This window comes from Centropristis striata, chromosome 18 (assembly GCF_030273125.1).
Source record: "Centropristis striata isolate RG_2023a ecotype Rhode Island chromosome 18, C.striata_1.0, whole genome shotgun sequence".
NCBI lineage: Eukaryota > Metazoa > Chordata > Actinopteri > Perciformes > Serranidae > Centropristis > Centropristis striata.
The window spans coordinates 35,571,985-35,599,681 of record NC_081534.1 but is presented as its reverse complement, the minus strand read 5'-3'; the positions used below and the strand labels follow the sequence as shown (position 1 = coordinate 35,599,681).

Below are 27,697 nucleotides of genomic sequence, written 5' to 3'. Positions count from 1 at the left end.
TAACCTAATTATATTATTATTATTATTTATTTTCCTTTTTGTCTTTATTGTTTCTTTATTCGTATTAATTTGTAACAATAATTATCACATGTTTGTTTTTTAATCCGTCTTTGAAATTATTTCTGTAATATTTCTTATTACATCAAACAGGAAATGATGACAAAAGACTTAATAAATGTGTTTAATAATAAATGTATTATTACTTATTAACATTCAGTCAAAGTGTTTTTGTATAAATGATGAAATGATGTGAATATTTTGTTCATATTTATATAAAATAATTCATCAGATAAATGCAGCTGTTTCTGATTTCTGTTTGTTTGAGTTGATGATTAATTAATTATTTATTTATTTACTTATTCATATCAGCGTAATCAATATCAATGTATTCACATTTTATTTATTAATAATGTGGAAATGTATTTTATGTGGATTTTATTTTGGTCTGTTTATTATTAATGAGACATTCTGACAAAACAAAGTGCAACAAATCTGTAATAAACAAAACGACTTTAGTTTATTGACATGAAGACTCAAAGATTCAAAGACTCGTAGACTCAAAGACTCAAAGACTCAAAGACTCGTAGACTCAAAGACTCAAAGACTCGTAGACTCGTAGACTCGTCTCGTCCGGCTCGTTCCCGCTCGTTTCTCTTGTTTACTAATAATTATAAAACTGTACATTACCAAAAGCATAAAAACAGATTATTACATTTATTACAGAATAAAAAGAATAAAAAGAGCCTGAGAATGTTTTAATGTAAACAAACTAATAATAATAATAATTAATATTTTATACGGAGGATGGAAGCTGCCAAACTTAAAATATGTAAATAAATAAATAAACCAATAAATTATTAAACCATAAAATGCAAAATTAAATTAAATATTGACACTCACAATAAACAACATTAAATAAATAAATAAAAACATAAATCACTCAGTAAATTAATATGCCATTCAATTTTCCAAAATATTTAAATCAAAAATGTTAAACTTTATTAAGTGGAAAATAATAAAACATTAACCATGAGTGATTCTAAAATGTAACATTAACATTAATATTTCATTTTTTGATTTATTTTCCCAATTTATCTACTTTTGCATTTCATTTTCCCTTTAAATTTAAATTTATTCTGAAATGTATTTATTATTTTGACACTGTGTCAATAAATACATGCCGAATGTTTTTGTGGCATATTGATTGATTTATCAAGTGATTTATTGATTTATTATTATTTTTGGTTGCTTCGATCCTCCAACCAGTAAAACAAGTGAGCTCATAATAATAATAATAATAATAATAATAATAATAACTGAGTTATTGCTCCTCTCTCCTTCTGTTTTCACCCTATTCATTAATTTATTTATTTGTTTATGTATCATATAAACCATCACATCATCTGTTTGCATACTGAATATAACCAGAAGATCAGCACCATAAAGAAACACACATGATGAATATAAAAACTTAATAAACGATTATTGGATGAGATAATAAATATATAATAAAGGCACTTCCATCGTTTCTGTGGACCAACAGCAGCTCGTCTCCAACAAACAAAACTCACAGTCTGTTTCCTCGTGTTTCAGACGAACGAACGAACGAACGGAAAGACGGACGAATGTGCGAACGAACGAATGTGCGAACGAACGGATGTGCAAACTTATGTACGAACAAACAAACAAATTAATGTAAGAACGAATGTACGAACGAAAGTATGTATGAATGAACGAACAAATGTATGTACGAACGTAACAACAAACAAACGAACATACAAACGAACGTATGTACGAACGAACAAATGTAAGAAAGTACGAACGAACGAACAAATGTAACAACAAACGAACGAACGTACCAACGAGCGTATGTATGAACGAATGTAAGAACGTACGAATGATAGAACGTAACAACAAACAAATGAACGAACGAACGTACGAACAGACGTACGAACGATTCCTCTGCTGATAAAAACGATGTCAGTGTTTCTGGTCCCGCTGTGAGTCGTAACAGCTGGAAACCACTGCGAGGCCCCGCCCATTCATTCCAATGAAAAGGCTCTGAAGGCGTTTCCTGGGGGCTCGTCCTGCCGTTTCATCTTAACGTGGAGATTTTAATCAGCTCTGTGTTGAAGCAAAACTTTTACTGTGAAAAATGGAGGAAGTCAGAAAGGCTGATCTGACAGATGCTAACATGCTAACAGCTAACGACTGGAAGTGATGATTTGTTTTTGTCTTCTCTTGACGAGCGGTCGAGAAACTAAAAACATTTAAACATAATAAGAAAAACAGCTGAATCTGATTTAATAAAATGTTGTTTCAGCTCGTCTGCTACAGTAACTGTGACAGACAGAATCCACCCTGCTGCCTCTGATCACCTCCACGTCTCCGTCTGTTAGTGGCGCCCTCTAGTGGCCGCAGTGACTCACAGCATAAAGCACAAAGAGTCAGTTAGGGAGGGAGGGTCCAACAAACCAGGACTTTCACCCGGAGACGGAGGAAAAGACTCAAGATGACCAAAAAAGACGGAGAATTATAAAAAAAAAAGACACAAAAGGATAAAAAAAGATGTAAAAATGACCAAAAAAGACACACAATTACCAAAAATGATGCAGAATTATCAAAGAACACAAAAGAATAAAAAAAGATGTAAAAAATAAATTAAAGAAAGACACAAAAATGATCAAAAAGGACACACAATAACCAAGAAAAGACACAAAATTACCAAAAGATGTAAAAATTACCAAAAAATACACACAATTACCAAAAAAAACCCAAAATGACCACAAAAAAGATGTAAAAAAATATCAAAAAAGACACTTAATGACTAATAATAAGACATGAATTGAGAATGTTAGTTGGTGTCCATGTGGCGCTGTGGTAGAGACTCTCATAGGCGTCTATGGGAGCTGTGGTAGAGACTCTCATAGGAGTCTATGGGAGCTGTGATAGAGACTCCGAGGGTCCGATGCAGCAGGATGGGTCTAGTCTGTAACCTGGTTCAAAGTGTGGAGTGGATTTATCTGCCGGTTGATACGTTATGGAGGATTTATCTGAGACAGTTTGGAGTTGTTGGCGCCCTCTAGTGGTCGTTGTAAATATGAAAGGCGGCATGGTGGAAGTGAAACGAAGGAGGAAGTGAAGAGTTTGAAGAATGAAAAAGTTATTGTAGTAAACGTGTTGGTCACGTCGTTAAATGCTGTTCGGAGGGAAACTTCTCTATAAATGTATCTGTGAATATTTGATCCCGTCTCTCCTCTCACACCTCGACCTCCTGCTGACCCCCGCCGCCGCCGCCGCCGCCGCTCGGCGTGGCGGCGATGTCGAAGCACGTCTCCATCATGACGCGGGACTTGCAGAGGTTGATGCAGTACTGGAGCTCGGCCGTGACCTGAGCCAGAGCCTCCAGGTACTCCTGGGACTCCGGGTCCAGGTCCGGGTCCACGTCCACTGGAGAGGAATATTTAGACAGATTAATGAAACATAATGAGAGTGGATCCAGCTCACAACTCTGCTCTCTGACTTAAAATATCAACAATATATCACACAAACACACAAAAACATTTTATGAGCAGAAATCCAGAAAACACAAAATGACAAAAGACACAAAATGACAAAAAAGGACACAAAGAAGACAAAATTACCCAAAAAGACAAAAAATACACAAAATAAGATACAAAATGACCTAAAAAGACACAAAATGACAAAAAAGACAAAATGACTAAAAAGACACAAAATGACCCAAAAAAGACACAAAACGACCAAAAAAGGCACAAAATGACAAAAAAGACACAAAAGTACCAAAAAAAGAAACAAAATGACAAAAAAGACACAAAATAACAAAAAACCCACAAAAAAGACACAAAATGACAAAAAAAGACACAAAATGACAAAAAAGACAAAATAACAAAAAAGACACAAAATGACAAAAAAAGACACAAAATGACAAAAAAGACAAAATGACAAAAAAGACACAAAATGACAAAAAAAGACACAAAATGACAAAAAAGACACAAAATGACAAAAAAAGACACAAAATGACACAAAATGACAAAAAATCCCACAAACAAGACACAAAATGACAAAAAAAGACACAAAATGACAAAAAAGACACAAAATGACAAAAAAAAGACACAAAATGACACAAAATGACAAAAAATCCCACAAACAAGACACAAAATGACAAAAAAAGACACAAAATGACAAAAAACCCACAAAAAAGACACAAAATGACAAAAAAGACACAAAATGACAAAAAAGACAAAATAACAAAAAAGACACAAAATGACAAAAAAGACAAAATGACAAAAAAAGACCAAAAAGACATCAAATGACATCAAAGACACAAAAAAGACACAAAAAAGACACAAAATGACCCAAAAGCCCAACAGACACACAGTGAGTGGACCCACCCTCGGGGCTCCAGCGTCCCGGCGGCAGCATCAGCCGGCTCCTGGCCTCCTCCAGCTCCTCCTGCAGCTGCTCCTGGTGGCTCCTCAGCTCTCGGACCCTCTGCTGCCTCCTCTCCAGCATCCGGAGCCGGGCGTTGAAGTAGAGCAGACCCTGAGGGGCCACACGGAGGTCAAAGGTCAGCTGGTCAACAAGCAGCAGCATCTTATCGGCTCATTTAACATTAAACAAGTCTGCTCCTCAGTTTATTCCTCTGATTGTTTCCAACTGACACTTTTAGTTCAGGAGTTCTCTCCTCATGATGTCACAAACTGCTAACGCTAACACAGAGTTAGCTCCTGGTAGCTCCCGTTAGCTCCCGTTAGCTTCCGTTAGCTCCCGTTAGCTTCCGTGAGCTCATGTTAGCTCCCGTTAGCTCCCGTTAGCTTCCGTTAGCTCCCGTTAGCTTCCGTGAGCTCATGTTAGCTCCCGTTAGCTTCCGTTAGCTCCCGTTAGCTTCCGTGAACTCATGTTAGCTCCCGTTAGCTCCTATTAGTCCATATATATGTCCGTCTGTCTGTGTTTTTTTATTGTTTGTTTGTTTGTTTGTTTGTTTGTTTGTCTCACCTTCTCAACATTGTGGAACGGCTGCAGCCAGAAAACAGAAAAGACTCGTTATGAAGAGAACATCAGGATTCTTTAACTGAAAATAAAACAGAATTATTCTCCTTCCCTCCTCACCTCCTCCCTCCCCCCCTCCTCCCCTCCTCACCTCCTCCTCCCTCCTCACCTCTGACTCCTCCCCCCTCCTCCCCCCTCCTCACCTCCTCCTCCCCTCCTCACCTCCTCCTCACCTCCTCCTCCCTCCTCACCTCTGACTCCTCCCCCCTCCTCCCCCCTCCTCACCTCCTCCTCCCCTCCTCACCTCCTCCTCACCTCCTCCTCCCCTCCTCACCTCCTCCTCCCTCCTCACCTCCGACTCCTCCCCCCTCCTCACCTCCTCCTCCCCTCCTCACCTCCTCCTCACCTCCTCCTCACCTCCTCCTCCCCTCCTCACCTCTGACTCCTCCCTCCTCCTCTGCAGGTGCTCCAGGTCGTCGATCTCGTAGACCTTAATCTCGAAGGAGTCGTTGAGGGCTCCTCCCAGCGGGGGGAGGTCCACCCACTGGCCTCCGACCCTCCTGGCCAGAGTGGAGGCGTCGGGCAGCGGAGCGGGGATCAGCCGCCGCCGCAGGAACCCTGACGGAGGTCACAAACAAATGTAAACAACACGACACCACCAGGCCTGCACGCCTCCGCCTGGAGTTACAGCACAAAGAGTCAGTTAGGGACAAACACACCAGGAGACCTACGATTATCAAAAAACAACACAAAATGACAAATAAAGACACAAAATAACCAAAATAAAGACACAAAATAACAAAAAAAGGTAAAATTATCCAAAAAAGACACAAAATTACCAAAATAAGACAAAAAATTACAAAAAGATGAAATTACCAAAAAAGACACAAAATAACAAAAAGAGATAAAATTATCAAAACAAAGTAAAAAACATAAAAAAAACCACAAAAAAAGACACACAATTACACACAAAACGACCAAAATTAAAGATAAAATTATCATAAAAGACACAAAATTACCAAAATAAGACAACAAATTACAAAAAAAGATAAAGGTATCAAAAAAGACACAAAATGACCCCCCAAAACGTGAAAAAAATTATGAAAAAAGATGGAAAAATGACCAAAGACACAAAATCACCAAAAAAAGACACAAAATTACAAAAAAACAGTCACAAAAAAAAAAAAAAAAGATTTTAGAAATTATGGGAAATTATGGAATTTTTTTCAAAAAAAAGACAAAATTACCAAAAATAAAAATATAAAAAAGGACACAAAATGACCAAAAAGAACATAAAATTACCATAAAAGTGGTAAAATGTTTCCCAGGAGAACGGTGTTAGGGTCCAATGTGAAAACAAAAGTAAAATTCAACAAAACTGCAGCTTATTGTTCCAGCAGGCAGCTGTGTTAGAGACTCTCATAGGAGTCTATGGGCGCTGTGTTACAGACTCTGAGGTTCAGAGGCAGCAGGATGGAGTTTAGTCTGTAACGTGATTTAAAGTTCTCTGTAGCAGAGCGGGTTAGAATATTAAAGATGATTTGAGACAGTTTGGAGTTAGTGGCGCCCTCTAGTGGCCGTTATAATTATGAAAGGCTCGAAGACGGAAGTGAAACGAAGGAGGAAGTAAAGAAACGAAAGTCCACCTCAGGTTGGCGGGAGAGCTGCGTCACGTGAACAAAGTGTGAAGTGGAGTTGTTTGAACACAAGGCTCGTTGTTTTTAATCAGCGTTAAAGCTGCTGATGCCTCCATTCTGCCTCAAACGCCACGAGACCAAACACTCTGCTGTCCAGATTAATATTACCATCATCGTAACGCAGAGGAGCGAAATGAAAAGCAGCAAAACAAACAAAAAGCCATTAGTGGTGATTTAAAACAGATTCAGTCTCAGTGAGGACAAGACAGCAGTGACAGTGTGTGTGTGTGTGTGTGTGTGTGTGTGTGTGTGTGTGTGATAATTGGAGTTGGATGTGTACACGGCTTCATGAAATATTCATGAGGCAGAAACGAGCCTCAGACTGACGGCAGGCAGATCACAGAGTGATTCCATATGCATCAGGCTGCTGACCTGCACGCCGCCAACCAGCCGCATGAATCACAGTCGAAGACACGACATCAGCACAGATAACGCGTGAGGATGTAGATGTGACGATAACACGGCGCCCAGAGATGAATTAATGCGGTGAAATATGAGAGAGAGGAGCAGTAATACCTGCAGCCTTCATGGAGATATTCTGCTTCCATCACACTCAGAAACATCTTCACCTGCCTGCAGCTTCACGTCCTCAATCCAGACTGACTGGATGTCACCATTTAAAGCCTCATTTAAAACCAGAAGGGATCAAGTAAAAAGAGTAACATAGCTTCAGTTTTCCATTCTTCTGCAGGATCTCTTTAGCTTAACCCTCTGCTGGACTCTGCAGGACGCTGCAGGACTCTACAGGACTCTACAGAACGCTACAGGACTCTACAGGACTCTACAGAACGCTACAGGACTCTGCAGGACTCTACAGAACGCTACAGGACTCTGCAGGATGCTACAGGACGCTACAGGACGCTACAGAACGCTGCAGGACTCTACAGAACGCTACAGGACTCTGCAGGATGCTACAGGACGCTACAGAACGCTACAGGACGCTACAGGACGCTGCAGGACTCTACAGAACGCTACAGGACGCTACAGGACGCTACAGAACGCTACAGGACTCTGCAGGATGCTACAGGACGCTACAGAACGGTACAGGACTCTGCAGGATGCTGCAGGACTCTACAGGACGCTACAGGACGCTACAGGACTCTACAGAACGCTACGGGACTCTACAGAACGCTACAGAACGCTACAGGACTCTACAGGACTCTACAGAACGCTACGGGACTCTACAGGACTCTACAGAACGCTACAGAACGCTACAGGACTCTACAGGACTCTACAGAACGCTACAGGACTCTACAGGACTCTACAGAACGCTACAGGACTCTGCAGGATGCTACAGGACGCTACAGAACGCTACAGGACGCTACAGGACTCTGCAGGACTCTGCAGGACTCTACAGGACTCTACAGGACTCTACAGGACGCTACAGGACGCTACAGGACTCTGCAGGATGCTGCCGCCTTTTTAAGGACACATAGAAACTCCAAACTTCACCAGTGAACGTGTTTTATGTCGTGCAACAGAACGAACATCTCTTCAGCTCGTGTTAACCACAGACCTGATTTCAGCAACCAGAGGCCTCACTGACACCAGGGAGCTAACATGCTAACATGCTAACATACTTCTGGATGTTAGGACTCGTCCCTGTGGTGTTCTATAACACCCATAGACTCATATGAGCGTTTGGCAGGTCGCGTTTTAAAAACAGCACACATGTCATTATCACTGCTGTAGAAAAGCTGCAGTGTCTGTGGATTTAGGTACAAAACCACTGAGCTAGGTTTAGAACAGAAAACTTCCTGATTAGGCTCTAAAACACAGTTTAAACCGGAAATAAATGATGGAAATTGTGTTTAGGCTGTGAAGAAGCCATATACTTCTTGTCAGACCTCAGCAGCACACATTCACTGAAGAGTTTCTGACAGAAATGTAAAAAATCAAATGACTCTGTGTTTGCACTCACCGTTTCCTCTCTTCTTGGGCGATTTGGAAACTCTGCTCCTGTTGGACGACGACACGCCGCTCTCGCTCATGGAGTCGTGTGCTGACGAGGTGCTGCCGGTGGTCTCGCTGTCACGCATCATACTCTCGTAGCCGCTGCTGCCGCCGCTGTGGTAGAACAGGGCGGTGCGTCCCATGGCGGGCGGCAGCTCCCCGCTCAGGATGCTGCTGTTGTCGCTGCCGTGCCCGCTGCTGTAGCGCTGCGGCCTCCGAGGCGCCGTGATCTTGCTGTAAGGCGACGGCAGCGGCGTGTTGACTGGCGACCCGCTGACGCCGCCGCTCCCGCCGTCGGTGCTTCCTGTCGCTGCGGCGGCCCTGCTGAGCGGCTTCCTTTGGCTGCCGGAGGCGAGCTCGCTCACCCGGCTGTTCGCCGCCCTGCTGATGGCCTGCTTTGTCCCCATGGTCGTGCCTCTTCCCGTCTTGGCTGCTGCCCCCGACCGTACCGGGGACTTCCCAGTTGGAGGGAGGCCGGTGTTGCGTCCAGCTACATTTTCAGGAGGTTTTGGAGGAGGGGAGGAGCTCAGGCTCTTAGAACTGCTGGTCGACAAAGTCCGAACCTTGATTCCTACAGAAACTGCTGCTCGGGAGCTGCCGCTGCCTTTCGGCCCCAGCTTGCTCATAGTTGCAAAGACACCAGGAGAAACTTGTGATGCCGAGGTAGCGGTGGAGGCTGGAGCCCCGAGTCTTGGCACTGACTTGTTGGATCTGCTGTTACCTCCCAATGTAGCACCACTGTTTGCTAAAGTTTGACTGTCGCACCTCTCCAGAGACATCAGACTCCCATAGTACCTGGAAGACTCTGCTTTGGCCCCTCGTGTCTTCAGGCTGGAAGACGTCCTTGCAGGGCCGTGTTCAGTTTTCAAACTAGACGTCCTGTGGCTGAATGAATCTGCACGGAGCCTGAAGCTGAATTCCTCTTCTGAGGCTGATGTTTTAGGGAACGAGGACTTTCCAAAGTCGCCGCTTGATTTTAAGGCACTTGGAGAAATCGCAGTCCTCGTCTTCTGTTCTTGGCTCGACTGTCTGACAGCTGCTGCCGGAGGGGAAATGTTTCCAGATCCAGACTTGGGGATTGCACTGCTTTTGTGCCCGTTTGTCTTTTTCCCGAGGGATGAAAACCTCAGGCTACCTGTCGCTGACGTGCCCTCGTGAGTCCACCTCGAGTCAGAAGTCTGGGGTGCAGAAATGGTTCCTAGAGTTGTTGCACCTCGGGTGAGTCGTGGCAGCTTGATGAGAGTGTCTCCTCTCCTGCTGCTGGACTTTTCACAACCGTCCACGAGCCTCTGAGCTGAAGACGAGTGTGCCTTCGGTGGGCGAGGAACGCTGTTACTGTTCCCCCCAGGCCTCTTAGAGGAAACATTACTCATGCTACTTCTTGGTGGCTTCGTAGCAGAGAGAAACTCTGCCTCTCTGGGATCAAAATGACTGCTTCCCTGAAGCAAAAAGTCATCATGTCTGCCTTCCTGTCTGCTGCAGCCCACAGCTGCAGATGAGGTAGGCTTGTTTTTCCTGGGAAGACTGGAATAGGTGTCTTGGTGGAGAGTCTGGGACGTGTTCAGAGTCCTGGCTCTCACCTTCAGAGAGGCTCTGGTAGGGTCGGGGGAGGGAGGGCACTTGGAGAAAGAAGTTTTGTTTGGAGTAGCAGGGTCACTGTCCAGCTCTGAGAAACAAACGCCGCTGTCGTTCAGGCAGCTCTCGATGCCGTGCTGCAGAAATGGCTGTTTATGAAACATACTTGGCGACGTTAGCACGGACGCATTGTCTGATGTCATGATTGTGTCCCTCAGGTACAATCTGCTTGTTGAACGAGTATCTTCAGCACTGACTTCGCTGTTGGCATGCTGGAGAAACAGACCCTCCTCGGGACCAGGTCCCACAGCTCCTCGTTGACTCGTGTAAGCGTCATACTCGTCGTTGATGCTGCTGATGATGCTCACGGGTCTGGAGCCGGCGGCCGAGGGCTGCAGAGAGCAGTCGCTGGTGAAGTTGAGGAGGTTGGAGGGGCGGCCGTTGTCTGGGACGAGGCTGAGAGGAAGCTCCTCCACGACCGTGAACACGAGCTCATCCTCCCCATTCAGCTCCACAGGCTGCTGCAGCGTCACCGTCGTCCTCAGAAAATCCCCATCGAGGCATCTTCCCAACAGAGCTGCCCGAAGATAATGGGCCCTCTCCATGCTAGGGGAGCCCAGGGGTTGACTCATACCCACTGGGGGAGTCCGACCTACAACCTCCCCCGGCTGAGCGGCTGCCCTGGTTGTCCTTGGTAAGGACGGTTTGGGTACACCTCCTCTGAGGTAGACCTTCTCTCGCACCACGGGCTCTGAGTCCTGGGAAACAAACAGCTGAGAGGGAGTCACTGAAAGTTTCTCCCCGTCTGCACTCGTCCGTTTGGAAGTGTTCATGAGGCCGCCGGCTGAAGGGGATGTGGGCTGTTCCTGACTGGGTTTATGTGTGCATGTGGTTTGTGTGCTTTCTAAGACCCCATGGGAAGAAATCTGATCAGATCTGGGTGGAGACGTTGCCTCTGTTGGTTTAGCAGCTGCAGTTTTGAGTGCCGCTGCTTGTGCTGCTTTAGCTTCTGTGCCCAACGTGTCCGGACCCTCGCTGCCATCGATGCAGTCCAGTCTCTCCTGCAGCTCTGCAAACGTGTTGCATTTAAAGTGGTCGCCATCGGACCTGGGGGCGTCTTTGACTCGCCTTTTGTTCAGAGACGGGATGATGGGAACGAACGAAGGCGGCCCCTCATTGTCGCTCAGTTCTCGGTCGGAGACGGCCGCCCCTCCGGGCCCCACGTAGATGACGGTGTCGCAGGAGTGCTCGCTGCTGGAGGAGTAGTCGGGGTCGCTGGAGAGCAGCAGCGGCGTGTCGGGGTCCAGGGCCACTATTTTCGGGTGGAAGGGTCGGAGGTGAGGAGGTCGATGGGACGGGCCTTCCTCGCAGGAACTCTCCCCTCCGGACGAGCTGGAGGCGTACTGCACAGACAGAGAGAACAGGATTAACATGCAGAAGAGACCTCAGCCTGAAGGGAAATCCATCCTGTCGATACGTGGAGGTGAGAAGACTGTGGGCTGGATAGAGGCGAACGTCAATAAGCAGTGGAAGAAGTATTCAGATCCTTTACTGCAGTAAAAGTAGTAATACCACACTGTGAAATGTGGTAAAAGTCCTGCATTCAAAACTTACTGAAGTAAAAGTACAAAAGTATCAGCATCAAAATGTACTTAAAGTATCAAAAGTAAAAGTACTCGTAATGCAGAATGAACCCACTCAGATTGTTTTACATATTCTAAATATATTATAAGATTATTTGTATTGATTCAATTATGTAAGCAGTGTTTTAGTTTTGTAAAGACAGGGCTCATTATAACCACCTAATATACTGTTATGAGCTATCATTTAAAAACAAATGTCTAATCATTTTAAATGTAAGATGTTTTTAATGTTAAATCTCGACCAGTAAAGTAACTAAAGTTGTCAGCTAAAAGTCCAACATTTGCCTCAAAATGTAGTGAAGTAGAAGTATAAAGTTACATAAAATGGAAATTCTCAATAAAAGTGCAAGTACTTGAGTAAATGTACTTAGTTACTTTCCACCACTGCCAATAAGATGTACAGGCTTTTACTCCATAGAAGTGTAATGGGAGGGGAAGCTGCTTTATTGATTATCTGTCATATCAAACACTCGCTGAGTTGTGACTCTCTGACACAGATTCACATCACAGACTGGAACGTTTTCACCGACACCTCAGGGAGTCCCATTAAAAACACTCATGATATTCCATTCTAATATCAGAAACCACTGAAGCACCTTGGACTTCTTCTTCCTCATGCGGTGGATGCGGGACGCCAGCTGCACCGTGGTCAGCGTCTCCATGTAGCTGGCGGGGGAGTCGGAGATGTGGGCGATCATGGTGGTTCGACAGTTGATGTTGCCGAGGGATTCGCTGAGCAGCATGGTGAGCTTACTGTCCCTGAATAAAACATCAAGAAACTCCTCGTTAGAAGGAGAGCAGAGACGGGCCAGAGAAAACCCCCACAGCATGCCAGAAACCTTTCATTAGGAACCATCTCTCGCTTCACATTAATGAAGCTCACTTTGAACTTCACACCGCCACCATGTGACCTGCAGCCAGAAGGGAAGACAGACGTCCACGAGATCCTGGAGACCCGGAACACAACTACAGACTGAATCTGCATCCTGCAACCCAAGCAACTCACCAACCCAACCAGCAGTTTCAGAGCTCAGTTTCTTTCTCTTCCTACATTTTACACTACAATATATAAAATCTATAAAAGTCCTGCAGCTCTGTGGAATCAGCACGATCAAAACAACTCAAACAAGTCTCAGTGCAGAATAACACAGTTAGAATGACAGAAACCAGGAAAAACGAAAAAAAAATGCAAGTTGAATTTCTCTAATAATAAGTAATAATTATTTAAACATTGGAATAAAACAGAATTTATTTTCAAAATTTCAAAATGGCCAGAAAAAGACACAAATGACCAAAAAAAGACATAAAAGATGAAAAAGTACAAAAAAAGTCACAAAAAGACACAACATTACCAAAAAAGACAAAAGACACAAAAAAGATACAACATTACCAAAGATTACAAAATGACCAAAACAAGTTTCCTCCACATATTCTCACTATTCTCATCTTTCCAGCCTCTCCTGTCCTCTCCTCTCTGCTCTGTGTAATAAATGTGCAGTCATTTATTTTACCTTATATATTTTTTTAATTAATTGATACTTTTTTGTAAAAATCTGTTTTCACTTTGATATTAAAGAGGGGTTTTTTTGCAAATTCTTTTAAAAAAAGTCCAAATTATATTGACCATGATTTCATGTGTAAAAGCAACAAAAGGGTGAAACATCCAACGACAAATGAAGAATAAAGAGATTCTGACACTAATATCAACATTTTAACACAAGTAACGGTCACTTTTTATAACTGATGATGCGTTCAAGGACCGTCGGAATGTTCAAACTCTGATGATAACGTCTGTTTTTGGAGATCTTTTTAAAGAAATGTAGGTTGTTCAGAGGCCGCCCTGTTAATCCCTGAAGCTGTTTAAATGTTTACATCAGCCTGAAAGAGCTTGTTGGTCTTCAGAGACTTAAACACTTTAAAAACCAATAGAAATAAACGCTCATCAAACAAGATTTATCCTTCCGTCTAACAGAGCATTAATCCTCTGGGCTCTATGATAACGTTGCCTTTTTCGAGGCGCTTAACAAAAAAACGAGGTGATGTGGAGCGACTTCCCTCCAAATTACAGACTTGAAACTTTCTCCAGTTTTTTGTTTAACATTCCAAGTTCATGTAAAACCAAAGATATGATCGTTTTAATTTGATAGTACAAAAATATTTATTCAGGTGTAAAAGTAGGATGGGACGAGGCTGGCGTGGCATTTCATAAAAAATGAAAAAAGGGCTCTAATCATCTAACACTGTTCCTATAAATAATCATGTTTTTATAGTAATTTTTTGTGTTTAGTTTTATTATATTTGGATTTTACCTTTATATATGTTCATATTTGCAACCTATGTTTAACCCTCTGAAATCTTCACCATGCCATGTTGGTATCAGTGTTTTCAGCTTTACCTCTCCTTTATGTCCTGATAATTAATGTTTAACTTTGACTTACTTGACAAAAATGTTGAACCCAAAAGAAACAAAGGAAAACATCAAATCTGATCTTGAAAATCATGTTTCAATACACAGAATTTTAAATGTTGAAAATATGAACACAGGTTGCAAATATTACATATAACAGGTAAAATGAGGATAATATCTAGTTATATATTTTTATACTAAATATATTTGACATTATCTCCGGTTTTACTTGGCCGAATATCATCAAAAAAAAAAATGTGTCATGGATTTCAAGCCAGAACTTTATTTGGAAGCTGATGGAGAGACTCAATGTTGCTTAATTTTTATGTCTTCACGTCATGAAGAAGTGATGTAATGGTGCTTTCATGGACTCTAGAGGGTTAAATATTTCATATTTGTGGTTTTTATTATCATAAATAGTATAATTTCATTTCAGATTTCATGATTTTTGTGTATATTTGAGCTCAATATGTTAATAAAGTGGGTTAAAATGAAAAACGTAATTGTCACATCATGCTGAAGTTGTGCTGAGAAAATACCAAACACCAAACATGGACATGGTCAATATTATGTGGTGTATAAAGGGCCAACAGGCTCTAAACGCTGCTGCTCATTAAACATGCAGTGAATTCACTCTGTCTGTCCTCAGAGTCCATCTGCTGCGTGACCTCTGACCCCGGCGGCTCGTACCTGTAGGGAACGTGCTTGGCCCCGTTGGCGAGCGCCAGGACGACGTTCCCCAGCGCCGACAGAGACAAGCACTGACCTCCACCCCCCTCTCTGGTCCTGCTGATGTCCGTCTCACAGCTGCCCAGGTCCAGCAGGTGGAGACGACTCCGCCCGGACACTGAGGGACAGGAGGGACACAAGGGACACGAGGGACAGGAGGGACACAAGGGACAGGAGGGACACAAGGGACATGGGGGACAGGAGGGACACAAGGGACATGGGGGACAGGAGGGACACAAGGGACATGGGGGACAGGAGGGACATGAGGGACATGGGGGACAGGAGGGACACGAGGGATACGGGGGACACAAGGGACAGGAGGGACATGAGGGACACAAGGGACATGGGGGACACGAGGGACACAAGGGACATGGGGGACAGGAGGGACAGGGGGACACGGGGGACACAAGGGACACGGGGGACAGGAGGGACACAAGGGACACGAGGGACAGGAGGGACACAAGGGACACGGGGGACAGGAGGGACACAAGGGACATGGGGGACAGGAGGGACACGAGGGATACGGGGGACACAAGGGACAGGAGGGACACAAGGGACATGGGGGACAGGAGGGACACAAGGGACATGGGGGACAGGAGGGACACGGGGGACACAAGGGACACGGGGGACAGGAGGGACAGGAGGGACACAAGGGACAGGAGGGACATGGGGGACATGAGGGACACAAGGGACAGGAGGGACATGGGGACAGGAGGGACACAAGGGACACGGGGGACAGGAGGGACACAAGTGACACGAGGGACATGAGGGACATGAGGGACATGGGGGACACGAGGGACATGAGGGACAGGAGGGACACAAGGGACAGGGGGGACAGGAGGGACACGAGGGACAGGAGGGACACGAGGGACAGGAGGGACATGGGGGACACGAGGGACAGGAGGGACATGGGGGACACAAGGAGGACAACACAGTCTGATCACCTGCTGAAACCACCACAGGTCCATTCATCACAATTACATCATAGAGAGGAATCCATGCTGAGATCTGGTGTCAGAAACTTCTGGAGACTCGTGAATCAGCATAACGTGGGCATGTCAGTAAAGACTCGTGGGTTATCAACATAAAGTGGGCATGTCAGTAAAGACTCGTGGGTTATCAGCATAAAGTGGGCATGTCAGTAAAGACTCGTGGGTTATCAGCATAAAGTGGGCATGTCAGTAAAGACTCGTGGGTTATCAGCATAAAGTGGGCATGTCAGTAAAGACTCGTGGGTTATCAGCATAAAGTGGGCATGTCAGTAAAGAGGAGACTCGTGGGTTATCAACATAAAGTGGGCATGTCAGTAAAGACTCGTGGGTTATCAGCATAAAGTGGGCATGTCAGTAAAGACTCGTGGGTTATCAACATAAAGTGGGCATGTCAGTAAAGACTCGTGGGTTATCAGCATAAAGTGGGCATGTCACGTCTATAAACAGCCCACATATGTAATAAAGCATGAAGCCTCCAGTTTGGTCTTGTTTCTCTCCTGATTCTCAGGTTTTCTCTGTTTGTTGTGACGTGTCACTTCCTCCTGCTGCTAATTATCTTGATTCAGAGCCTCCGCCTCCTCCGCCCACGCCTCCCCGTCGCCGTGGAGACGTGGCCGCAGCCCGCTGCTCGAATACATTAGCATGTCTAATGAGGCGCCTCGTGTCCTGGTTACCGACTCGCCGCTCTCAGCAGTTTGTAAATCTCGCTGATGTCGGCGTTTCTCTGAGTTAATGAGACGAGATAACGGACTGACCACAGAGGACTAGAGCAGCTTGTTTGTGTCCGCCTCATCTTAGGACTTGGACTTGGGACTTGTGGGTCCTGATTTGGTTCTTCCCTGCCGAGACTTTGGGACTTTTTTTTCTTGATTATGGACTTGTCAGACCTGATTGTAAATAGACTTTGGACTTGTTAGTTTCGACTTGAACCTTGATGTTTTTGATTCAATGTTTTTCTTGTCACATGACTCGGAGACTCGAATCATGAACCTGATTGGTTGATTGAAGATAAGATAAAATAACCAACTTGCCTTGCCTCAAGCCAGATTAACCTGATGACAGAGGACTAGAACAGGTTGTTTTTCATCCATGAACTAGGACATGACTTGGGACTTGTCTGTCTAAACTTGAGCCATCCCTGCCGAGACTTTGGGGGGTTTCTGACCTGATTGTTAACTCAAAACTTGACTTGGGACTGATTGGTTTTGATTTGAGACTTGAGACTGTCTTGTCTCTTGACATAGAGACTCAAGTCATGAACCTGAAGGACTAGAGCAGCTTGTTTGTTCGTCTCTTTCAGGACTTGACTTGGGACTTGTTGGTCCTAACTTCTTCTGTCCTGATAGTTTACTCATAATTCAATCAGGGACTTAGTTTTGACTTGAAACTTGACTTGATTTTCAGGATCTTTTCCCCTTGACTTTGGACTTGTTGGTTTTGACTTGAGAATTTACTTGAGACTGGGACTCGTCTGTTTTGATGGGACTTGGGACAATGATCCGTCCCCGCTCTGTGAGGATTCTGTCAACCTTTTCCCTGCTGTGAACTGATGTGAAGCTCCATAATTTCCATTAATATTCAGATTATTTAACAGCTGCAAAGAGTCCTGAACTCTTAAAAAATAAAATCATAAAAAACATATTAAAGTAATAAAACTTTAGATATTCTACAGATAAAACGCAGATACAAACTATTCACCCTTTTGTTGCTTTTACGCATGAAATCATGGTCAATATAATTTGGATTTTTTAAAAATAATTTGCAAAAAAACCCTCTTTAATATCAAAGTAAAAACAGATTTTTACAAAATAGTATCAATGAATTAAAAATATATAAGGTAGACACTGCTGGCATCAACTAGCTGCTCTACTTTAAGGGGAAGAATACTTTACCAAAAAAAGACACAAAAAAGACACAAATTACCAAAAAAAGACAAAAAACACAAAAAGAAACAAATTACCAAAAAAGGCAAAAAATTACCAAAAAAGACAAAAGACACAAAAAAGACACAAATTACCAAAAAAGAAACAAAATTAACCAAAAAGACAAAAGACAAAAATACAAAAAAAGTCACAAAAAAGACACAAAACTACAAAATGACCTAAACAAGTTTCCTCCATATTCTTAGTATCGTCATGTTTCCAGCCTCTCCTGTCCTCTCCTCTCTGCTCTGTGTAAACAGCCTCTCCTGTCCTCTCCTCTCTGCTCTGTGTAAACAGACTCTCCTGTCCTCTCCTCTCTGCTCTGTGTAAACAGCCTCTCCTGTCCTCTCCTCTCAGCTCTGTGTAAACAGCCTCTCCTGTCCTGTCCTCTCCTCTCAGCTCTGTGTAAACAGCCTCTCCTCTCCTGTCCTCTCCTCTCTGCTCTGTGTAAACAGACTCTCCTGTCCTCTCCTCTCTGCTCTGTGTAAACAGCCTCTCCTGTCCTCTCCCCTCTGCTCTGTGTAAACAGCCTCTCCTGTCCTCTCCTCTCTGCTCTGTGTAAACAGCCTCTCCTGTCCTCTCCTCTCAGCTCTGTGTAAACAGCCTCTCCTGTCCTCTCCTCTCTGCTCTGTGTAAACAGCCTCTCCTGTCCTCTCCCCTCTGCTCTGTGTAAACAGCCTCTCCTGTCCTCTCCTCTCTGCTCTGTGTAAACAGCCTCTCCTGTCCTCTCCTCTCTGCTCTGTGTAAACAGCCTCTCCTGTCCTCTCCTCTCTGCTCTGTGTAAACAGCCTCTCCTGTCCTCTCCTCTCAGCTCTGTGTAAACAGCCTCTCCTCTCCTGTCCTCTCCTCTCTGCTCTGTGTAAACAGCCTCTCCTGTCCTCTCCTCTCAGCTCTGTGTAAACAGCCTCTCCTGTCCTCTCCTCTCTGCTCTGTGTAAACAGCCTCTCCTGTCCTCTCCTCTCAGCTCTGTGTAAACAGCCTCTCCTGTCCTCTCCTCTCAGCTCTGTGTAAACAGCCTCTCCTGTCCTCTCCCCTCTGCTCTGTGTAAACAGCCTCTCCTGTCCTCTCCTCTCAGCTCTGTGTAAACAGCCTCTCCTCTCCTGTCCTCTCCTCTCTGCTCTGTGTAAACAGACTCTCCTGTCCTCTCCTCTCTGCTCTGTGTAAACAGCCTCTCCTGTCCTCTCCTCTCTGCTCTGTGTAAACAGCCTCTCCTGTCCTCTCCTCTCAGCTCTGTGTAAACAGCCTCTCCTCTCCTGTCCTCTCCTCTCTGCTCTGTGTAAACAGCCTCTCCTGTCCTCTCCTCTCAGCTCTGTGTAAACAGCCTCTCCTGTCCTCTCCTCTCTGCTCTGTGTAAACAGCCTCTCCTGTCCTCTCCTCTCAGCTCTGTGTAAACAGCCTCTCCTGTCCTCTCCTCTCTGCTCTGTGTAAACAGCCTCTCCTGTCCTCTCCTCTCAGCTCTGTGTAAACAGCCTCTCCTGTCCTCTCCTCTCTGCTCTGTGTAAACAGCCTCTCCTGTCCTCTCCTCTCTGCTCTGTGTAAACAGCCTCTCCTGTCCTCTCCTCTCTGCTCTGTGTAAACAGCCTCTCCTGTCCTCTCCTCTTAGCTCTGTGTAATAAATGTGCAATAATTTATTTTACCTTATATATTTTTTTAATTAATTGATACTATTTTGTAAAAATCTGTTTTCACTTTGATATTAAAGAGGTTTTTTTTTGCAAATTCTTTTTAAAAAGTGCAAATTATATTGACCATGATTTCATGTGTAAAAGCAACAAAAGGGTGAAACATCCAAGAGGATGAATAGTTTCTATAGGCAGTATCTATAATGATATATTTAAATCCCGATATTTACTGTATATTATCTGTATGTTTAGATAAATGTTGTTATTTGAGTGTAAATGTGTGTTGATGATCTGTTTCTTGGGGCTGACCTGCCGCCTTGTTGCTCTTGTCCTGCCGCTCCTGGAAGACGTGCAGCGTGAACAGGAAGTGCGAGTTCCTCCGGACCTCCTGGTCGCTCGGCGCCCGGCTGCTCCTCCTCGCCGTCAGGGCGGCGTCCAGGAAGAACGCCGCCCGCTCGGCGCTGGTCGCCCGCAGCTCCGTCTGGTTCTGCAGCTGAGGAGGCAAACTGAACGTCAAACTGAGACGATTTGGCCTCGTTTATCAAACGAGCGTAGAAACGAGCGCAGATCTGAACGTATATTTGGTCTGACGACAGGGTTCACGTGTGATTTATCAAACATTCGTATCTCTCCAATCACAGCGTGAGAATGATCGGCTGTTGATAAATGTGGCGGCTTGAAACAAGTGTCATTTAAATGCCACACCTTTTATATATACAATATATATATATAATATATACCCGACCCAGAAGGCTCGCCTCCAGAGTTTACGACACCAAAGGGCGCAATACGGCCAAAAAGAGGATTTTTCCCCCTAAAGTCGCTTTATTATCAAAGTGCACCGTTACAAATAACAACAGGAGGAAATAGACATTTAACAGAAATACGCAGCGACGGAGGTTTATGAAATAAAAGTACTTATTGTTATAAACTCAAACAAGTTCACTGAATATTTTACATTTGGAGCACGGACTTAAAGTTTTCACAGCTTTTTGGTTGAAGGAGGTAAACAATGTTTTAAAGTAAGTTTTAATTCAAAAAGAAGAGAATTTCTCAGAAGCAGAAAGTGAAATGCTGCAACACAACAAACTGGTTTAGTTTGGCAGCATAAAAAGTGGAAAGGAAGGAAATCAGCGGTGCTGTCAGTAGAGTAGCAGTGGAGCATTAAACTATTTCATTTATACATCGTGACATATAAAGTCTGAAAGCATATATAATATCCAAATATTGTTGTTATTATTATGATATAGAGATATTCTTCACTTCTTTACATTCAGTCAGAATCCTGTCAACAACATTTAACATCCTCTGCTAGCTGGTTAAAGAATTTCATGGTCGCAGGGTGTATTTATTTTAATGATGTTTAATGATAAATGATGAAGCCTAAACATGTTTTAGTTTGTCACCATTAAAAACAAAACACAGCTGAGTTTTATCAGCTCCAGACATCGATACAATAGTCTAAGATCAGTTCTCAGACTCAGACCTGCGTACCGAGCTGAGGCCAGAGGAGATCAAACCTATGTACTGAGCTGAGGCCAGAGAAGTTCTGATCCTCACCTCCAGCCACTTTACCCTCCTTTGATAAATGAGGGCCAGTGAGCTTCAGATGCAGGAAAATAAGTAAAATGTTGAGAGAGAAATAGAACGGATGGATTCTGTCTGTCACCTGAAGGTGTGAAGTCCAGTTATTTACACAGATTGAGGGGAAGGGGCTGGATCTTTTCTCTACCTGGGATCCACAGAGGGGGTCTTCTCGCAGTGACACGGCGGGGCCCGGGGCCTCCTGGTGGCCCCCCGCTGAGGAGGAGGCGAGTTCAGCCAGGAGGTCTGTGAGCGTCTCCTCTCGGCCGGAGATCTCCACGGCGGACGCTCTGACGGAGTAACGAGCTCCGGACTTCTCCCGCCGCTCCTCGATCACCTTGAAGAGCCACGAGATGGCGGTCGGGGCCACGCCCAGGCTCTGGGTGGAGCAGTCCCGGCCAATCATGGTGTACGTCTTACCTGGGGGGTCGGAGTCAACACGTTGATCATGTGACCCAGAAAGCTGTGTGTGTGTGTGTGTGTGTGTGTGTGTGTGTGTGTGTGTGTGTGTGTGTGTGTGTGTAGTACCCAGGTTGGCGTGTCCGAAGCAGAAGATGCAGCCGTCTGCACCGTTCACCACCGACTGGATGACCTCAGCCACCGCCCCCGAACACACCTCAGCCTATCAGGGACCAGAACCAGTTAGAGTCGACCAATCAGGTCAGGGAGGTACCACACAGAAAGGTCTGTTCACACACACACATTCTTGTACTTCTATCTTTGTGAGGACCCTCATTGTAACAGTGAATACCCTTGCAAGGTTATAATAGTTTGGGATTTTTCATTAGTTTTAGTTTTAATTTTGTTGTGATTTTTTTTGTTTTCAAATTCAGTTAGTTTTAATTAGTTTTTAGAGTGAGTTTGCTAGTTTTAGTTTAGTATTTATTTTTTTGAAATGCTTTAGTTCTAGTTGATTTTTTTATTAGTTTTTATTATTAGTTAATTAGGTTTATTTCCGTTGCCTTATCCATCTTCATTATGTATGAAAAAAAGTTGACAAAGATGAAACCGAAGGACATTTTCACTATAATTTTAGTTAGTTTTGTAACCACACAATACAGTTTCAGTTAATTATCATTATCATGTAACCTTTAACCCTTAAAACAAAGTCTGAAATCTCAAAAAAGCCTTTAAAGAAGTGAGGACCGGCCGAAATGTCCTCACTTTGTTGGTTAAAAACGTGTTCTGGTCCTCACTATGTAGGAAGTACAAGAACACACACATACACACACACACACACACACACAGCTCAGACTGTCAGTGAATCTCTGTTTGATCCTCGGGGTGGAGCTAAAGGTCATTGACCTGATGACAGGTGTCTCAGGTGTCTCAGGTGTGTCAGGTGGAGTCTCACCTGTGAGGCGTCCTGGGAGAAGATGGCGTCGAAGGTGAAGGTCTTGGGAGCCGCCGGTCGTCTCTGAGCGGCCGCCGTCTGTCCGCCGGACGCCGCCTCGCAGAGCGTCAGCAGCTTCTTCCTGCCGTCCACTTTGAGCAGAGACATGGATTCAGAGGACTCGCTGCTGTGGACCGAACAGATCCGGACCATCACTCGGACCTGTTTACACAGAGCAGAGGGGAGAGGACAGGAGAGGCTGTTTACACAGAGCAGAGAGGAGAGGACAGGAGAGGCTGTTTACACAGAGCAGAGGGGAGAGGACAGGAGAGGCTGTTTACACAGAGCAGAGAGGAGAGGACAGGAGAGGCTGTTTACACAGAGCAGAGGGGAGAGGACAGGAGAGGCTGTTTACACAGAGCAGAGAGGAGAGGACAGGAGAGGCTGTTTACACAGAGCTGAGAGGAGAGGACAGGAGAGGCTGTTTACACAGAGCAGAGAGGAGAGGACAGGAGAGGCTGTTTACACAGAGCAGAGGGGAGAGGACAGGAGAGGCTGTTTACACAGAGCTGAGAGGAGAGGACAGGAGAGGCTGTTTACACAGAGCAGAGAGGAGAGGACAGGAGAGGCTGTTTACACAGAGCAGAGGGGAGAGGACAGGAGAGGCTGTTTACACAGAGCTGAGAGGAGAGGACAGGAGAGGCTGTTTACACAGAGCTGAGAGGAGAGGACAGGAGAGGCTGTTTACACAGAGCAGAGAGGAGAGGACAGGAGAGGCTGTTTACACAGAGCAGAGGGGAGAGGACAGGAGAGGCTGTTTACACAGAGCAGAGAGGAGAGGACAGGAGAGGCTGTTTACACAGAGCAGAGGGGAGAGGACAGGAGAGGCTGTTTACACAGAGCAGAGGGGAGAGGACAGGAGAGGCTGTTTACACAGAGCAGAGAGGAGAGGACAGGAGAGGCTGTTTACACAGAGCAGAGGGGAGAGGACTGGTCGTACTGGTCTTACCTTCCCCATCCCCGGCGTGTCCTTGACCTTTGACCCGGCCCGGAGGAGGCATGGCGGGACGGCGGGCGGCGAGAGCTGCAGGGCCCCGCTGAAGCCCCCGGTGTACGTCAGGGGCCCCGGGGCCTCGTCGGCGGGCGGGGACGCCCCGGGGCCCGGCGGGGACTTCTTCCTGCGGGACAGACTGAGCTTCTGAGCCGCCCTGAAGACAAACACAGAGCCACAGAGGTAAAGGGATTCTCACTGCGTAGAAGGCTATGAGAAAATCAGGCTACTTCTCACTTGATTTGTTACCTCAGTAACCATTCAGGAGCGTTTTCTCAAGACATTTTCTTAATGAATACGAGAGAGAGAGGAGGCTCAAACTGAGATCTGACATCATTAGAGAAGACTCGTCCAATCAGAGGACAGAGCCTCCATGGAGGACACGAGTATGTGTGAGTGTTTTATATTAATTCATTAACGAGCAGTTTCCTGTGATGTCAGAGCTCAGAGAGCATCACTTCCTGTTGAACAGGAAGTTCAAACTGCCACAAAACATCAGCATCACATTTTTTGCAACAACGATATTCTTGACAATATGACAAAATACTGAAAAACATAAAGAAAGTATGATTTTTTTTATTTTGCATGAATGAAAATTGACCATAAATCTAAACTGTAAAGTTCAAATCTCAACAGAAAAATAATAATAATAATAAAAATGCACATTTACTCGAGTACTTGATACTTTTAGCTGCAGCTTTAGTTTCTTTCATATCAAGATTCAACATAAAAAACGTGAAGAAACATTTTAATAAATCAAAGCACATGAAGTAGAAAGTGGATCAGAAAGGTGATATTTATTATATATAACTCATACTGAGACAGATTGAATGACAATAATCAGTAAGATTAAGTCTTTTATTCCACTCAATATTTATATGTTCTGTGTCGGACATGAAACACTAGTAGGAGATATTAACCCTGTGTTGTCTGGACTCTCTGTCCTTCAGCGAACCCCTGAAATAAAACAGCTGATTGAACTTTAAAACTCAAATCTATTGTACACGAAGAAACAACCATCACTCATCACAAACTGTGTGAATCTGGAGGTTTTTACTCTTTACAGAGCAGAAAAACTGGATTTAATCAGAGAATCCATCGTTCTTATTACAGCACACCTGTTGATGGTTTCCTGTTTTACTAAAGTACACTTTATTTTCATTTTTATTGTTTTATTACTAAAGGTTATGCACAGGTATAAACATATTTTTGAGCAAGCGTGCATTGTTTTTATGTTTTATGTGTTTTTTAATGTGTTTTGTGTGTTTTTTAAAATCCTTTTTAAATGTTTTTTTTTGTGTTTTTTTCCTGAGATTTTTATAGTTTTTATGTTTTTTTGTTCTTTTTTGAAGGTTTTCATGTTTTTTTGTGATTTTTATATTTTTCTTGGGTTATGTGAGGATTATGTGTAATGTTTTTGGTGTTTTTTCGAGATTTTTTATAGTTTTTGTGTTTTTTGTTCTTTTTTTATGGATTTCATGTTTTTTATGTTTTTCGTGGGTTTTGTGATTTTTATGTTTTTTGTGGGTTTTATGTTTTTTTGTTGTTCTTTTGTTTTTTTGTGTTTTTTGTATGGTTTTTTTTGTGATTTTTATTGGTTTTTATGGGTTTGTGGTCAGAAATGACCCGTAAGACAATATTTGGTGTTCAGCTTTCATAGAAATGTGAAAAAAAGCCAAAATTTGACTTTTTCTCATGTCATTGTAAAAGTCATGGACGTTCAGGTTGAAAAGATGATCAGGAGGTTCCTCTGCAGCGGCAACACTCACAACACAGGCATGAAGAAGAAGGAAGGTACGTGTTTCCTTGATGTTTTAATGTGTATTCTTAATAAGAGTCGATATTAACTAGTTAAAACAAGGTTAAACAATCTAACAATATATATAGAATATGTAAAACAATCTGAGTACTCTTACTTTAGTTACTTTAGTTACATGTTGTTGCTTTAACTTCAGTAACTTCTGAAGGATCGGTTGTTGTTATTATCACCACGTGTATTTATTATCATATAAAATTGTGGCGGTCCGACAGGCTGTGATACTCACAGGTCCTTCCAGTCCATTATCTGCTCACAGTCCTCCTGGAAGAGGAACCAGGGCTGAACGTGTTCTGGTCCTGGCTCGCCATCGTATCGCCGCGCCGCGCTTCACACGGACCGAACCGCAAATACCAAAGGAAATCAGCACGAGGAGCGAGAAGCAGAGAGTTAATCCAGCAGACAGGAAGTCTGCAGAGTCCAAACAGACGTTAAAGAGAATCTGGCCAGAAGTTCCAGATTCAGATCATTTGACTTCAACTTTCCCACCAAAGTCCTGAGGAAAAATAGAGCTTTTAATGGATCCGTCCATCAGATCTTCTACCTCTGCAGACAAAGCATGTCTCTAAAGTGTCCGTCCGTCCAGTGAGGACGTCCTCAGATTAGAGACGCTCTCACTGAACTCCTGGTTCTCTGCTGCTGATCAGCTGTATCAGTGAAGTCTTCAGATATCAGTAAACTCACCTTCCATCCATGTTTCATGTCCTCAGGAAGTTCGTCAAACTTTAACGTATCAGTAAATGATTTGTCCATCCAGCTTTGTCCTGTTGTCAGGAACTGTCCCACCAAAGTCCTCAGCAAATATCAGAGTTTTTACTGAGCTGTTCATTAAAATCTGCTCCTACCACGTGTGTCTTTAAAGTGTTTCTGCTGACGTCCAATGATATCAGTTTGCTCTTCTTCAAATATCAGTAAGCTGACCTCCCATCCATCAGCAGCTCCATGTTTCATGTCAGAGTTTTTACTGATTGGTTCATGCACCAGGTGTGTCTTCAAAGTGTCCGTCCATCCAGCGAGGACACGGTCCTCAGTGAAGCCTCGTCATGTATCTTCTGTAAAGTGATAAAGACCGAACGCTTTGTTTGTGCAGCTGCGTCCTGAAGATGAACCGGATCTTTATCAAACTCCTGAACATCTCAGCAGACTGTCCGACTGCATCAGAAGACGTCAGGAAACTGAACTCTCTAAAGACTCGTCTCGGCTCGTTAATCAAACTTTAACGTGCTAAAAAAAAACCTTTCAACATCTGTGAGGAGAGTCTTCAACTCCACATAATCCAACAGGTTTCAGTCTGTCTCTCTGTGTCCTCGAGTCTCAGAGTCGATCTGAGCTGCTGCAAGTTTTCACTGAAGTTCATGTTGAAAGAACATCCACAACAATTGGAGGAAAGAGTGAAAGTCCTGCAGAGATTACTGTCATCCATCCATCCATCCATCCATCCATCCATCCATCCATCCATCCATCCATCCATCCATCCATCCATCCATCCATCATCCGTCCATCATCCGTCCACACCACCTCTACCTGCGAGCCTCATATTTAGCTCCTCTGTCCATCGTCTTTCTTCTCTCTCTTTTCTTTCTCTCTCTCTGCTACATCATCCTTTTCCTTCCTTTATCTCTCTGCTCTTCTGACTTCTCCTCCTCTCCCGCCTCCCTGTTTTTCCTTCCGTCTTCACTTTAATTTGGTCTCTGTTCTCTAATCTCCTCCTTGGTCCTTTGAAGCCTCGTCAGCCGGCTCGGCTCTTGCTCTCTCGCTCTCTCCTGGAGCTGCTCGGTCTGTTCCTGCAGTATCGCAATGCTTCTCCTCCCTCCCTCCTCCCTCCTCCCTCCGTCCTCCTGCTGCTCCTCCTGCTCTAACTCAGAGAGAGAGGGGGATGAAGGGGAGCAGCAGAGGAGGAATAAAGGATTAAAATCAAGAGGTGGAAATAAACGGGTGGATTCCTGCCTCTCATTGATGTTGTTGCCGGGAAACACTGGCGATGCTCCAGCCCTCCGTCTGCCTCGCTCACCTCTCCTCCTCCTCCTCCTCCTCCTCCTCCTCCTCCCTCACTCCTCACAGCCCCGCCTCCTCCTGGTGTCGACACAAGGCAGCCGTGAAACACACACACACACACTTGACATGCTATATGAATACTTCATGAGCTGACAGACCCCCCCACCACTGGACTTCAAAGACACTCAGTGTGTGTGTGTGTGTGTGTGTGTGTGTGTGTGTGTGTGTGTGTGTGTGTGTGTGTGTGTGTGTGTGTGTGTACATGCGTTGCTGACCGAACAATAAAACGAGGCGACCACGCTGCAGATTAATAACACTATAATTCTATCATAAACAGCATAACAACACGCTGTTGTTAATTTAAATTT

At 44.3% G+C, this 27,697-nt stretch overlaps 1 protein-coding gene across 1 annotated transcript; it reads right to left on the bottom strand.

The window, feature by feature from the left end:
- Positions 1-1,249: 1,249 nt before the first annotated feature.
- LOC131990913 (kinesin-like protein KIF26A) lies at positions 1,250-26,796 on the bottom strand. Its single transcript, XM_059356139.1, has 13 exons — positions 25,564-26,796; positions 23,477-23,675; positions 22,489-22,689; positions 21,663-21,756; positions 21,283-21,554; positions 19,860-20,043; positions 14,976-15,132; positions 12,475-12,637; positions 8,629-11,638; positions 5,447-5,628; positions 5,017-5,037; positions 4,413-4,563; positions 1,250-3,450 (listed from the first exon to the last, which is right to left on the bottom strand). The coding sequence occupies exons 1-13, from the start codon at positions 25,578-25,580 to the stop codon at positions 3,260-3,262; spliced, it is 4,842 nt and encodes a 1,613-aa protein (XP_059212122.1). The 5' UTR covers positions 25,581-26,796; the 3' UTR covers positions 1,250-3,259.
- Positions 26,797-27,697: the final 901 nt, after the last annotated feature.